This window comes from Bombina bombina, chromosome 7 (assembly GCF_027579735.1).
Source record: "Bombina bombina isolate aBomBom1 chromosome 7, aBomBom1.pri, whole genome shotgun sequence".
NCBI lineage: Eukaryota > Metazoa > Chordata > Amphibia > Anura > Bombinatoridae > Bombina > Bombina bombina.
In genome coordinates this window covers 238,345,692-238,362,538 of record NC_069505.1, presented here as the reverse complement: position 1 = coordinate 238,362,538, position 16,847 = coordinate 238,345,692, and the positions used below count along the sequence as shown (strand labels likewise).

Here is a 16,847-nt window from a genome sequence, read left to right as displayed (position 1 = left end):
GTATTATACATGTGTTTTTCTATGAGGGTAATAAGTGTTTTGTGTATCTTGAAACAATTCTGCCACCTTTAAAGAGACAGTCTACATTAAAATTGTTTAAAAAGAGAGATAACGCCTTTACTAACCATTCCCCCAGCTTTGCACAACCAACATTGTTATATTATTATACTTTAACATTTAAACCTCTAAATTTCTGCCTGTTTCAAAGGCTCTATTGACAGCCTCTTAAGCGCATGCTTTTTATATTTTGCTTTTCACTGCTAGTTCATTTGAGCCATATAGATAGCAATGTGTTCACCCACAAGGAGTTATTTAAGAGTTAGCACAACACAGCACTAAATAAAAGTCAATAGATAATAAATAAAATGTCATGTGATCAGTGGGCAGTCAGCAGAGGCTTAGATACAAGGTAATCACAGAGGTAAAATGTATATTAATATAACTGAGATAAGGAGCAGTCTGCAGAGGCTTAGATACAGGGTAATCACAGAGGTAAAAAGTATATTAATATAACTGAGATAAGGAGCAGTCTGTGATTACCCTGTATCTAAGCCTCTGCAGACTGCTCCTTATCTCAGTTATATTAATATACTTTTTACCTCTGTGATTACCCTGTATCTAAGCCTCTGCAGACTGCTCCTTATCTCAGTTATATTAATATAACTGAGATAAGGAGCAGTCTGCAGAGGGTTAGATACAAGGTAATCACAGAGGTAAAAAGTATATTAATATAACTGAGATAAGGGGCAGTCTGCAGAGGCTTAGATACAGGGTAATCACAGAGGTAAAAAGTATATTAATATAACTGTGTTGGTTGTGGAAAACTGAGGAATGGGTAATAAAGGAATTATGAGGCATATTTATCAATGTGCGAGCGGACATGATACGAAGAAGCGCATCATGTCCGGTGCACATCGATAAATAAATTTATCATTGCACCAGCAGTTCTTGTGAACTGCTGGTGCAATGCCACCTCCGGCAGATTTGCGGCCAATCGCTGCTAGCAGGGGGTGTCCATCACCCCAATTGTATTCGATTGGGTTGATTTCTGTCCGCGGCCTCAGAGCATGTGGACAAGTTATAGAGCAGCAGTCTTTGAACCGCTGCTTCATAACTTCTGAAGGCTCGCCGGAAACAAGGGGCATCAAGCTCCATACGGAGTTTGATAAATATGCCCATATGTATCTTTTAAAATAATACAAATTATATTGTAGACTGTCACTTTAAGTTTTCAAGAAAACAACAATGTTTAGAGAATATTTCAGAGCTGTTGGAGAATATTCAGTTTCACCCATGGAACACCCTATTTTAGCCACTAGCAGAGGGAGGGAAACTAATTTACAGTAAGGAAAGTATCTCCCTACCAGTACCAACCACAATTAACCTTATTACTTTATCATATAATAACTAAGGTTGGAATGGGCTTTGCAAACACTACAAGTCTACTGTAATAAATAATGTACAGTAATTATATAACTAACAGTAATTCTGATTGCCCAACTGCTTTGTTTATACAGCACAATGTAATGTACATTCTTCTAACAAAGAGATTGATCAAATCACATCTTTACAAGAGTTTTTCTACAAAATTCGCCATTAAAGTCTACAAGCATTTTTGTAGATAAGTCATTGTATAAACTGTTCTAAAGGGTTTTGATTAACCCAAACGATCGTCTGGGGTTGTCATGTTCCATGTTCAGAGGAGAATTGCCTGGTATTTCGGGGCTGGACTGACCTTAATTGGCAGGATCAGACTGATATACTTCAGGAAAGTTTTTTCTTCTGTGAAAAGCACACTGGTCTAAAAGAGGCTGCTTCCGGGTGGTAAATCGACATAGAACAAGCCACTGAGCTTTTGTTCGTTCCTGGTAGAGCGCTTCTCTCTTCGTATGCGGATTTACAAAAGGTACAGCTTTGTAAATTCAGTGTAACTGGTACCTTTTGTGAATTTGGGGCAGGGGGGATTGCAACAATATTTATCCCCCCCCCCCCCCCCACATGGATACAATTGATTGATACAGGCAAATACAGTTTGTTTTAAATATACCAAATGTCATTTTGTATTTAAGCCATTTATATTATGTTTTATTCTTATTTATGTATAGATTTTATTAATGCAGTTACAAATATATGATATATATTTTTCTTTGTAACTAGACCTTCATCATATATGTGCAAATATGGAAGTTTGAAGCAGCTACTCTTTCAACAATAAGAATTTCTCAGCATCCTGCCTGTGTTATAAATGACCTCGGAAATTCAAGATGGCTGCCTCCTGAGAAAAACGTATGTCATTTTTTCAACCTGGAAATCTCTTTTACAGTTAAAAATGTTTGTAGCATGTTTCATATTCTAAAATGGTTTGTTATTTATACTGTATTTAACTGGTTTCAAATATATATATTAGTTATATAAAACATATTGCCGATAGATAGATAGATAGATAGATAGATAGACAGATAATAAATAGTCCGATCGATTGAGTGAGTGAGACATGATAGTGTTCCTACTCCCCATTCTGACTATCCTATATAATAAAAAGACCAAGGGTCATATTTATCAAAGGGTTACTGAACCCATTTTTTTTCCTTCATGATTCAGAGCACCAATGTTAAGCAACTTTCTAATTTACTCCTATTATCAAGTTTTCTTTGTTCTCTTGGTATCTTTATTTGAGAAAGCAGGATTGTAAGCGTTTGGAGCCAGACCATATTTGATTCAGCACCTGGGTAATGCTTGCTGATTGTTGGCTACATTTAGACACCAATCAGCAAGCACTACCAAGGTGATGAACCAAAGATGGGCCGGCTCGTAAGCTTACATTCCTGCTTTTTTAAATAAAGATACCAAGAGAACGAAGAAAAATAATAGAAGTAAATTAGAAAGTTGCTCTATCTGAATCATGAATGAAACATTTTGGTTCAGTGTCCCTTTAATTAGCCCATCCATAATTAGGGTACTAGCCAAATTATCACTATCTTTCAATATTTGCCTAACCACACCACAATCCACGCCTAAATATCTGTAACGCATTGAATTTAACCCCTAAACCTCCAGATCCCCCTTCACACACACACACACCATTACAACCCACTGTTGCAATCCTATAATGAGAAACCAATGTGCAAGTAAGTAAAAGTATATACAGTTTTATTGAAGAGTCACACAGGAGAAGGAATAGTAAATTGACATTGGAATCACATTATAGGACATATGGGGCTGAAATGCAATACACACTTCAAATCCACTGAAGAAAACAGGAACAAGGGTTAACACTTTGCAAATTAACTCTTTTGAGCTCATATTCACAATGAGTTACTGCTTATTGGAATGTACAACAAATGAAGACTTAAGTAACAACTTCTAAGCAACATGGCTGAATCGGCAGTTGCTCCGTATGAATATGAAACATTGATGAATCCGATATATCTTGGAAAGAGCTGGCAGATTAACATTGGTGCAGCAAAAACCAAGTGCTAAATTATCGCGTACCGGCAAATTGGCGAATTTGCAGGGACGAGATAATTCACCAGCTATTACAGGTGGCTGGTTATTGCTACCAGGAGCTTGTGGTAGCAATTAGCATTTATAAGATTAACCAGAAATTAGATCTCTGTTTAATTTTATAAATCTGCTCCAAAAATACTGTCTAGTGTAGTTTATTATAAAAATAAAGATGGCAACATCTTTATTTTTTAATAAAATGGCTGCACTAGGCAGTATTTTGTGGTCAAAATTGGTTTGAGTGGGGTGTTAGAAAAAAAACGGCACTGGAAAGTGCCTTTACATAGTGGTCTATGGGAACTGTGTGTTCCCTGTAAATATATATATATATATATATATATATATATATATATATATATATATATTCAGGGGTCAAGTCGAGCGGAAACGCATGGTAACAGAGTTACTGCACTATTTTTGCAGGAGGAACTAAGTTCTCCCTGGACAGAGAACAGAAATGCTTCAGTAAATACTGCTGTTGGTGGGAGGAGCTGGAGCACAGTCTGGTTAGAGGGATAGTGAGATCCTCTTGTAATGGGCAGTAACACTTCCTACAATACACTAAATGCAAGCCTATCAGCGGTCCTGCTGTGTTATCACCCCTATTATAAATATTATCTTTATTATCATTTATTACACATGGTTCTTACATTTCTGTGTGGCTTGCTTTGGGGTTATTTAGCTCCCCTCAGCTGTTGCAAATAATGTCTGCCCAACATTGCTAAATGCCGACATCATATGCTCCCTGCACATTTGCGGCCAATCAGCCTCTAGGAGGGAGTGTGAATTATCCAGATTGTATCTGATTGGAGTGATTGCAGTCCCCCACCTCAGAGGTGGCATACGAGTTAAGGAGCAGTGGTCTTAAAGTGAATGTAAATTTAGATGATAAAGTGCACGGTTTTTTAAAATCTGATTAAAAACAGGGACACTTTAATTCATCAAAATTTACATTTCACTCGGGTTGTGAAAATACCTACCTTTTAATCATGACAGCCGCTCAAGCGATTCCTCCGGTCGCTGAAAGCCTCTTCATACGTCAGAAATGATCGGTCATCCTCCAATCACGGCTTCCCCCCCAGGGATATCAGTGTCTGATTCAACGCTGTGATTGGAGGAAGCTGAATTCCTTATTTTAGACCTGGCAAGAGGCTTTGCGACGGGCGGGGGGGGGGGGAGCGATGCAGCGGCTGTCAAGATTGAAAGGTAAGTATTTTCATAACACGAGTGAAATGTAAATTTTGATGAATTTAAGTGCCCCTGTTTTTAATCGGATTTTTAAAAAACGGGCACTTTATCATCTTAATTTACATTCACTTTAAGACCACTGCTTCTTAACTCCTGTTTCCAGTGAGCCTGAAGGCTCACTTGGAATAAGCAAAGTCCGCTGCTTAATAAATCGGCCCCATAATGTGTTGGCCTGAACTAAAGGTGAGAAGCCTAGATTAAGTAAACTCTGTACAAACTTATATTTACACTTCAGACGTCCCACCGCTGCATGGGACATACTGGTTAGCAGCACAGCTGTTGACCGCTACCGTGACACGCAATCCAGGTGAGAATACAGCTGCTGAACAAAAGAGAAGAGAAATACATGCGTATGTTCCAAGCACTGGCCATATTCTTATCTGGAGAAGTATGGGAGTGCACTGGATGTGCAACTTTCAATACCCTTTTGAGGAAGATTAACAAAAAGTAAAATAAGCTAATTAGATTAAGACGACATATAGAGAATTTAAGTAAAGAAAAATATAACCATGCATCAGCCTCAAAGTTTTAACAAATTCTGATCCCACATGCAAACTGACAGGAATATTAGGAGACATACTTTGTATGTTGCAGACGGAGAGTGGTGTAAGATTGGCTGAAAATCTGGAGTAAACTCAGGACCATATTAGGGTCATACATTGGATGACAGGGTCATATCATTTCTCACAAAGATAAAAAAGAGGTAACAATTTGGGATTTGGGGTATATTTAGTAATGTCCGAGTGGACATGATACAATGTAGCTTATCACGTCCGCCGCACATCGATAAATGCTGATAGCATACGCTGTCGGCATTTATCATTGCACCAGCAGTTCTTGTGAACTGCTTGTGCAATGCCGCCCCCTGCAGATTCGCAGCCAATCAGCCGCAAGCAGGGTGTGTCAATCAACCGGATTGTACACAATCGTGCAAATTGATGTCCGCAACTTCAGAGGCGGCGGACCAGTTAAGGAGCAGGTCTTAAGATCGCTGCTTCATAACTGCTGTTTCTGGCAAGCCTGAAGGCTCGCGCAAAAACAGGGGCATCAAGGGCATTCAGCGCCTGATAAAGCGTCCCTGATACTCATCTGTATATGAATCAGTGGAGAAGTATAGGAGACTAAATTATTTTAGTCAGCACACACAACACAAAGCAATAGTACATTTTGTTTTAGTCAGCACACACAATACAAAGCAATAATACATTTTATTTTAGTCAGCACACACAATACAAAGCAATAGTACATTTTATTTTAGTCAGCACACACAATACAAAGCAATAATACATTTTATTTTAGTCAGCACACACAATACAAAGCAATAATACATTTTATTTTAGTCAGCACACACAATACAAAGCAATAGTACATTTTATTTTAGTCAGCACACACAATACAAAGCAATAGTACATTTTATTTTAGTCAGCACACACAATACAAAGCAATAGTACATTTTATTTTAGTCAGCACACAATACAAAGCAATAGTACATTTTATTTTAGTCAGCACACAATACAAAGCAATAATACATTTTATTTTAGTCAGCACACAATACAAAGCAATAATACATTTTATTTTAGTCAGCACACAATACAAAGCAATAATACTTTTGCCTAGATTTAGAGTTTTGTCGGTAAAGACCCGCGTAGCTAACGCTGCTTTTTTTTCCAGCGCACCCTTAAGACAACGCTGGTATTTAGAGTTGTCTGAGTGGTTGCGTTAGGCTCAGAAAAGGGAACGTTGAGCATAATTTAGCTCCACTTCAACCCTCAATACCAGCGTTGCCTACAGTAGTGGTAAGCTGGAAAAACGTGCTCGTGCACGATATCCCCATAGGAAACAATAGGGCTGAGCTGGCTGCAAAAAAGCAGCGTTCAGCTCCTAACGCAGCCCCATTGTTTCCTATGGGGAAACACTCTCTAAGTCTGCACCTAACACCCTAACATGAACCCCGAGTCTAAACACCCCTAACCTTACACTTATTAAACCCTAATCTGCCGCCACCTATATTATATTTATTAACCCCTAATCTGCCCCCTCACCGTCACTGCTACCTAACTACAATTATTAACCCCTTATCTGCCGACCTGACCTCGCCACCACTGTAATAAATGTATTAACCACTAAACCGCCGCACTCCCGCCTCACAAACACTATAATAAATTTTATTAACCCCCTAATCTGCACTCCCTAACATCGCCGCCACCTACCTACAATTATTAACCCCTAATCTCCCGCCCGCAACGTCACCGCTACTATAATAAATGTATTAACCCCTAAACCTAAGTCTAACGCTAACACCCCCTAACATAAATATAATTTAAATAAAATGAAATAATATTCCTATAATTAACTAAATGAATCCTATTTAAAACTAAATACTTACCTATAAAATAAACCCTAATATAGCTACAATATAACTATTAGTTACATTGTATCTATTTTAGGATTTATATTTATTTTACAGGCAACTTTGTATTTATTTTAACTAGGTACAATAGCTATTAAATAGTTATTAACTATTTAATAGCTACCTAGTTAAAATAATTACAAAATTACCTGTAAAATAAATCCTAACCTAAGTTACAAATACACCTAACACTACACTATCATTAAACTAATTAAATAAATTAACTACAATTACATTTAATTAAATAAACTAATCTATAATACAAAAAAGAAACCAACTAAATTACAGAAAATAAAAAAATATTACAAGAAGTTTAAACTAATTACACCTAATCTAAGCCCCCTAATAAAATAATAAAGCCCCCCAAAATAAAAAAATGCCCTAACCTATTCTAAATTACAAAGTAATCCGCTCTTTTACCAGCCCTTAAAAGGGCTTTTTGCGGGGCATTGCACCAAAGTAATCATCTCTTTTACCTGTAAAAAATAAATACAACCCCACCACCCACATACCCCTACTCTACCCCACCCAATTCCCCCTTATAAAAACCTAACACTAACCCCTTGACGATCTCCCTACCTTGAGCTGTCTTCACCCAGCCGAGCAGAATTCTTCATCCAATCCGGGCGATGTGGTCCTCCATCCGGGCGAAGTCTTGATCCAAGCGGCAAAGAGGTCCTCCATCCGTGCGATGTCTTCCTCCAAGCGGCATCTTCTATCTTCTTTTTTCCGGCTCCATCTTCGACTTCCCCAACGGACTAACGATGAATGACGGTTCCTTTAAAGGACGTCATCCAAGATGGAGTCCCTCGAATTCCGATTGGCTGATAGGATTCTATCAGCCAATCGGAATTAAGGTAGGAAAAATCTGATTTTTTTTTTTATTTTCTGTCATTTAGTGGGGGGGTTTTGTATTATAAATTAGTTTATTTAATTAAATGTAATTGTAGTTAATTTATTTAATTAGTTTAATGATAGTGTAGTGTTAGGTTTAATTGTAACTTAGGTTAGGATTTATTTTACAGGTAATTTTGTAATTATTTTAACTAGGTAGTTATTAAATAGTTAATAACTATTTAATAGCTATTGTACCTAGTTAAAATAAATACAAAGTTGCCTGTAAAATAAATATAAATCCTAAAATAGATACAATGTAACTAATAGTTATATTGTAGCTATATTAGGGTTTATTTTATAGGTAAGTATTTAGTTTTAAATAGGATTAATTTATTTAATGATAAGAATATTATTTTGTTTAATTTAAATTATATTTATGTTAGGGGGTGTTAGGGTTAGACTTAGGTTTAGGGGTTAATACATTTATTATAGTAGTGGCGACGTTGTGGGTGGGAGATTAGGGGTTAATAATTGTAGGTAGGTGGCGGCGATGTTAGGGACGGCAGATTAGGGGTTAATAAAATTTATTATAGTGTTTGCGAGGTGGGAGTGCGGCGGTTTAGGGGTTAATACATTTATTATAGTGGTGGCGAGGTCCGGTTGGCAGATTAGGGGTTAATAATCGTAGTTGGGTAGCGGCGACATTGGGGGGGCAGATTAGGGGTTAATAAATATAATATAGGTGTCTGCGATGTTAGGGGCAGCAGATTAGGGGTGCATAGCTATAATGTAGGTGGCGGCGGTGTCCGGTCGGCAGATTAGGGGTTAAAAAATTTTATTAGAGGGTTTGCGATGTGGGGGGGGCATCGGTTTAGGGGTACATAGGTAGTTTATGGGTGTTAGTGTACTTTGTAGCACAGTAGTTAAGAGCTTTATGTTACTGCGTTAGCCCATAAAGCTCTTAACTACTGACTTTTTTTGGCGGTAGGAGTCTTGTCGGTAGAGGCTCTTCTTCCAAGACTCCAAATACCAGCGTAGCCTGGAGTCGTGGAAAGAAAGTGAGCGGTAGACCCTTTCCTGGCTGACTCTAAATACCAGCGGGTGGTAAAAAAGCAGCGTTAGGACCCCTTAACGCTGCTTTTAACGGCTAACGCCAAACTCTAAATCTAGCCGTTTGTTTAGCTGTAACTGAATAAATACACAGCGATTTTTTTTTTTTATTTTTTTTTTTTTCAGCTAATTTATTTAAAACAGTATAAATGTTTGGCATACTATGTATTATCTGATAATAAAATGGTTTATCATATATAGTAGGAAACAAAATGGTGCATTTTGCAAATGTGTAGCTTTTTTATCATTGTTGTGAACGATGAAAATTTGAAGAGTTGTAAAGGGTCATAAACACAGGAAATGCTGTGATGTATTAGAAATTATTATTATTGTACCACAGCTTATATATAATTATGTATTTAACTCCTGCAAATTTGTTAAACACATAGGTAAAGTCAGCTGAAGATAAGCAGTGCACTACAAAAATCTAAAGTGCCCCCCCCCACGTGCTCCCAGTTCACATGTATGAACCTATAGAAACAGCCTAAGGCCCCTATTTATCAAGCCGCCAACCGCAAATACGCTGGAATTCCGCAGCGTAATTGTGGAGAGCTTGATTCGCCTTATTTATCAAAGGCTACAGACCGGCAAAAGTAGACTTTTGTGACGACGTAACATACGATCCGCTGGTCTCAGTCCGACACAGATCGATGGTTACGTCACTACAGATGTTCCGAATGCAAATTTGGCACTATCTGACTACTTTTGCTAGTTATCAAAAATCTACCAGGTACGCTCGCCACTATTCCGGCCCAGCGTACCTGGTTTTCAATCGGCCGCCCTGGAGGCGGCAGATGCCATAGGAATCAATGGGAGTCTGAAAGCAGCGAAAGCTTATGTTCGCTGCTGTCCGATATCCCATTGATTACTATGGTATAATAAAAGTAACGTTTACACCTAACACCCTAACATGATCCCCGAGTCTAAACACCCCTAATCTGCCGCCCCGACACCGCCGACACCTAAATAAAAGTTATTAACCCCTAATCTGCCGCTCCCAACTAGGGATGGGCGAATGTGTTTATATCCGAATTCGAATGTTAGAACGAATGTTATTGTAGAAATTTGATTTACATAATAGAATGTTGATAAGAACGAATATTCTTAAAAATTCGATTTTCGAATGTTATTTACAGTTTTCGAATGTCACATTCGAATTCGAATGTTACATTCGAATATCACATTCAAATTCGAATATTACATTTATAAAACACAATTGTAGACTAGAAACATTATTTCGAATGTCACATTTGAATCGAATATCACATTTAAATCGAATATCACATTTAAAACACAGTATTAGACTTGAAATACTATTTCGAATTTGAATGTCACATTCGAATCGAATATCACATTTAAATCGAATATCACATTTAAAACACAGTATTAGACTTGAAATACTATTTCAAATTCGAATATGACATTGGAATTCGAATGTAGCATTCAAATTCGAATATTACATTTATTAAACACAGTTGTAGACTAGAAATACTATTTCAAATTTGAATGTCACATTCGAATTCGAATGTCACATTCGAATTTGAATATTACATTTCGAAATTGAATGAATACATAGCTAAACATTCTATTATTCGAACGAATATTTTCGAATTTTATTGAAAAATTCGAAAATGAAAATTCAAAAATAGAATGTTAGAATGTTATATAAACATTCAAAATTCGATTCGAACTAATGTATCAAAATTCGTTTTAAATTTTGAATTTTTAGAAACATTCGCCCATTCCTACTCCCGACACCGCCGCCACCTACATAAAGTAACCCCTCTCCCGCTGCTCCCGGAGCCCACTGCAACTAAATAAAGTTATTAACCCCGGGCCTACCACATCACTAGCACTTACTAAACCTATTAACCCCTAAACCGCCAGCCCCCCACATCGCCATAAACTACATTAAACTATTAACCCCTAAACCTAACAACCCGCTAACCTTACATTAAATATCATCCCTATCTTATAATAAATTTAAAGTTACCTTTAGATTTAAATTAAACTGTATTAAACTATTAATTAATCTACCCTAACTGTTATACTAAAATTATATTAAACTATATTAAACTAATTAATTTAATCTACCCTAACTATTATACTAAAATTACAATAAAATATATTAAATTAATAATTAAACTACCCTAACTTTTAAACTAAAATTACAATAAACTACAAATTAAATTAACTATATTATATATTTAAACACCTAACCCTACTCAAATAATTTAAATCTACACTAAAAAATTACAAAGTTACAAAAAACTAAGTTACACAAAAACATAAACACTGTTACAAAAAAGAAATTATCAAATATTTAAACTAATTACACCTAATCTAAGGGCCCTATGAAAATAAAAAAAGCCCCCCCAAAATACAAAAACCCCTAACCTACAATAAACTACAAATAGCCCTTAAAAGGGCCTTTTGCAGGGCATTGCCCCAAAGTAATCAGCTCTTTTACCTGTAAATAAAAAATACAAGCAACCCCCCAACAGTAAAACCCACCACCCACACAACCAACCCCCAAATAAAAACCTAATCTAAAAAAAACTAAGCTCCCCATTGCCCTGAAAAGGGCATTTGGATGGGCATTGCCCCTAAAAGGGCATTTAGCTCTATTGCAGCCCAAACCCTAATTTAAAACTAAAACCCACCCAATAAAACCTTAAAAAAATTCTAACACTAACCCCAGAAGATTCACTTACAGTTTTGAAGATCCGACATCCATCCTCCAAGAAGCCAGCTGAAGTCTTCATCCAAGCCCGCAGAAGTCTTCACCCAGACGGCATCTTCTATCTTCATGCATCCGGCGCAGAGCGGCTCCATCTTCAAGACATCCGACGCGGAGCATCCTCTTCTGACGGCTTCTTCGGAATGAAGGTTCCTTTAAGTGATGCCATCTTGGATGACGTAATTTAGATTCCAATTGGCTGATAGAATTCTATCAGCCAATCGGAATTCAGGTTGAAAAAAATCCTATTGGCTGTTGCAATCAGCCAATAGGATTGAGCTGGCATTCTATTGGCTGATTGGAACAGCCAATAGAATGCAAGCTCAATCCTATTGCCTGATCCAATCAGCCAATAGGATTGAGCTCGCATTCTATTGGCTGTTCCAATCAGCCAATAGAATGCCAGCTCAATCCTATTGGCTGATTGCAACAGCCAATCGGAATTAAGGTTGAAAAAAATCCTATTGGCTGTTGCAATCAGCCAATAGGATTGAGCTGGCATTCTATTGGCTGATTGGAACAGCCAATAGAATGCAAGCTCAATCCTATTGGCTGATTGGATCAGGCAATAGGATTGGAACAGCCAATAGAATGCCAGCTCAATCCTATTGGCTGATTGCAACAGCCAATAGGATTTTTTTCAACCTGAATTCCGATTGGCTGATAGAATTCTATCAGCCAATCAGAATCTAAGGGATGCCATCTTGCATGACGTCATTTAAAGGAACCTTCATTCCGAAGAAGCCGTCGTCAGAAGAGGATGCTCCGCGTCGAATGTCTTAAAGATGGAGCCGCTCCGCGCCAGATGGATGAAGATAGAAGATGACGTCTGGGTAAAGACTTCTGCGGGCTTGGATGAAGACTTCGGCCGCTTGGATGAAGACTTCTGCCGGCTTCTTGGAGGATGGATGTTGGATCTTCAAAACTGTAAGTGAATCTTCGGGGGGTTAGTGTTAGGATTTTTTTAAGGTTTTATTGGGTGTGTTTTAGTTTTAGATTAAGGTTTGGGCTGCAATAGAGCTAAATGCCCTTTTTTTTGTGAAAATTACTTTTTATTGAGGTAGCAATGGCACATAGTTACAAGCACGGTATTCAGGCATACCGAAGATATCATACAAATTTACAATACATTACATTCTTATAAACTGAACTTTTCTGCTCCTCATTTTGTATTAAAGCCTCTACGTGTCCTCAATGACAATCCGATCCTCTAGTGGGATTACACTCTCCATGCGACAGAAAGGACACCTTCTATGATCATAGCCAGCGGTAGTTAGCAACAAACAAGCTATGTTGATAAGAGTATTGCAATAAGACAAGTTCTAGATATTCTCACATTATTTAACCTACCCTAACTATTATCCTACAATTAAATTTAACTATATTAAACTATTAATTAACCTACCCTAACTATTATACTAAAATTACATTAAACTACCAATTAAATTAACTATATTACATATTTAAAAACCTAACCCTACTCAAATTATTTAAATCTACAATTAAAAATTACTAAATTACAAAAAAATAAACACTGTTACAAAAAATAAAAAAACACAGTATCAAAAATAAAAAAGAATTACACCTAATCTAATAGCCCTATCAAAATAAAAAAGCCCCCCCCCCCCCCAAATAAAAAAATCTAGCCTACAATAAACTACCAATGGCCCAAAGAAATCAGTTCTTTTACCTGTAAAAATAAATACAACCCACCACCCACACAACCAACCCCCCCAAATAAAAACCCTATCTAAAAAACCTAAGCTAACCATTGCCCTGAAAAGGGCATTTGTATAGGCATTGCACTTAAAAGGGCATTTAGTTCTTTTACTGTCCAAACCCACCCAAAAAACCCTTAACTAATCCTAACACTAACCCCCGATCCACTTACAGTTCTTGATGTTCCGCTTGAAGGATCCATCCAGCCGGCAAGAAGTCTTCATCCAGGCGGCCTCTGCCATCTTCATCCAGCCGGCGAAGTCTTCATCTATGCGGCCTCTTCTATCTTCATCCATCAGGCGCGGAGCGGGTCCATTCTGAAGACATCCAATGAGGAGCTTCTCTTCAATACGGTCTCCGCCGTAAACTGGATCTTGAATGCAAGTGACGTCATCCAAGATGGTGTCCCTTGCATTCCTATTGCCTGAAAGGTTCCAATCAGGTTTTTTAGATAGGGTTTTTATTTGGGGGGGGGGGGGGTTGGTTGTGTGGGGGGTGAGTTGTATTTATTTTTACAGGTAAAAGAGCTGATTTCTTTGGGGCAATGCCCCCAAAAGGCCCTTTTAAGGGCCATTGGTAGTTTATTGTAGGCTAGTTTTTTTTTTTTTTTTTTTTTTTTTTTTTTTTTTATAGGGCTATTAGATTAGGTGTAATTCTTTTTTATTTTTGATACTGTGTTTTTTTATTTTTTATATCTTAGTGTTTATTTTTTTGTAACTTAGTAATTCTTTATAGTAGATTTAAATGATTTGAGTAGGGTTAGGTTTTTTTAAATATTTAATATAGTTAATTTAATTGGTAGTTAAATGTAATTTTAGTACAATAGTCAGGGTAGGTTCATTAATAGTTTAATATAATTTAATTGTATGATAATATTTAGGGTAGGTTAATAGTTTAATATAGTTTAATTTAATTCTAAAGGTAAGTTTAAATTTATTATAAGATAGGGATGTTGTAATTTTAATGTAAAGTTAGCGGGTTGTTAGGTTAAGGGGTTAATAGCTTAATTTAGTTTATGGCGATGTGGGAGACTGGCGGTTTAGGAGTTAATAGGTTTAGTAAGTGGTAGTGATGTGGGAGGCCAGGGGTTTAGGGGTTAATAACTTTATTTAGGTTGCGGCGGGGTCTGGGAGCGGCAGAATAGGGGTTAATAACATTATGTAAGTGACGGCTATGTCGGGGTGGAAGATTAGGGGTGTTTAGACTCGGGGATTATGTTAGGGTGTTAGGTGTAAACATTACTGGTTTTCTACCATAGAAATCAATGGGATATCGGGCAGCATCGAACATAAGCTTTAGATGCTTTCAGACTCCCATTGATTCCTATGGCATCTGTGGCTTTCGGGGGGGGGTGGCAGATTAAAAACCAGGTATGCTGGGCCGGAATAGCTGCGAGCGTACCGGTTAACTATTTGATAACTTTGTGTAAAATAGTGCCTAATGTGTATTCGGAACATCTGTAATGATGTAATCATCGATCTGTGTCGGATTGTGACCGGCGGATCATATGTTACGTCACAGATTTCAACTTTTGCCGGTCTGTAGGCTTTGATAACTAGGTAGGATCAAGCTTGCAACAATTACGCTGCGGAATTCCGGCGTATTTGCGGTTGACAGCTTGATAAATATCCCCCTACATTTGAATCTCAAACAAGCAGTAGATCTTTTTTCAGTTCATTGTCCCCTGTATCTGTCAGCCAATCACAGACTTGTATACAATAATGAGCTGTGAACTCTTCTTTTTAACAAAATATATCCAGAGATTAAAGTAAATTTGACATTAAAAATAAATTGGAAAGCTTTTTAAAATTCCACACTCTTTCTGAATCAAGAAAGTTTTATTTTGGCTCTTATGTCTTATGTCCCTTGAATATATATTTTTTTTCATGCACTAAATTGACCTGTTTTAAGTGCTCTTTCCTATGCATGAGAGAGAGCTTGTAGAGTATATTGTCCTTTTAAGAAATTCTTCACTCGCCAAAGAAAGAAAATGTAGTTCATGGTTAGATGATGCTGTAATGTCCCCTAGGATGCAGCAATATACTTACACATTTCTAGGATATAGCCTTGGTATCCAGGCAACCAGTTTTTAATCAGAGAATGGTTGTAATATAAAATGTATAGTTATGTGTAGTAAAGTACCTTTGCAATATACTTTCATTATTTGCTTTTTCCCAATTTCATGTGATATAACTTTAAATTTAGGGCTTTCCAATTCTGCAGTTTGCAGAGCACCTGGCAGATTTTACAAGCCTAACTCTGCTACATATCTGTCTCCTATTTGGCCTCAGCAGAGGTAATAACATAATATACTGCTGAGCAATAAAAGTTTTGATGACAAAATTACAGCGGCAAGTCTGATACAGTTAGGGAACAAGTCTGGATTGGCTTCTATCTATCTATCTATCTATCTATGTATTATCTATCTATATATCTCCCTATCTATCTATATCTATCTATCTATCTATCTATGTAACTATCTATATCTATTTATTTTGTATGCAGCTCTTTATACATAAATATATATAGTATTATACTAAAACAGGGACATTGTATAATAGAAGTACACTGGATTATGTTGTTTTTTTTATTTGTATGCTCTACCTGAATCATGAAACTTTTTTAATTTGACTTCTATGTGACTTCAAAGAAAAGACATTTAATTTAGCTGAGCAAATCTGACAACCATAAACAATATATTTTCAGGTCAGTCCATGACAGAGGTGGTTTGGAACAGATGGACTCAATGGATGAAGCAGATGAATACCAAGATAGAAGTCATGTTGGAATGGATTCATCACAGAATACGGAGAGAAATCTGCAGTACAGCTGGGCTGCCCTGTGGAATATTTTGACGATCGGAGGAAGCATTTGCCTACTTGCTCTCTCACAGATCTTGGTAAGTCTGTGTGGCCAATCCAGAATATTATATTTTGACAACCCCTGAGAGCTCATAAGTTCAACCAGTCTGCTCCTAAACCCATGAGAAATAAATATTTCCATTAAAAGTATAGGCTTATTTAATTATCTACTGGATTCACGAACGCATTAAAGGGACACTAAACCCCAATTTTTTATTTCATGATTCAGATAGAGCAGCAATTTTAAGCAACTTTCTAATTTACTATTTTTTTCGTTCTCTTGACATCTTTATTTAAAAACAGGAATGTAAAGCTTAGGAGCCATCCCATATTAGGTTCAGCACCCTGGATAGTGTTTGCTTATTGGTGGCTACATTTAGCAAACCAATAACCAAGCGCAACCCAGGTTCTAAACAAA

The 16,847-nt window shown here is 37.0% G+C and overlaps 1 protein-coding gene across 1 annotated transcript in view; it reads left to right on the top strand.

Moving 5' to 3' along the window:
* The first annotated feature begins 2,221 nt into the window (after positions 1 to 2,221).
* Positions 2,222 to 16,847, top strand: part of PTPN5 (protein tyrosine phosphatase non-receptor type 5) — a 244,290-nt gene continuing 229,664 nt past the window's right edge. Inside the window, exons 1-2 of the mRNA XM_053720673.1 lie at positions 2,222 to 2,286; positions 16,275 to 16,467. Of these exons, the coding sequence (XP_053576648.1) occupies positions 2,246 to 2,286; positions 16,275 to 16,467 (234 nt within the window). The 5' untranslated portion in view covers positions 2,222 to 2,245. The remainder of the gene's footprint in view (positions 2,287 to 16,274; positions 16,468 to 16,847) is intronic.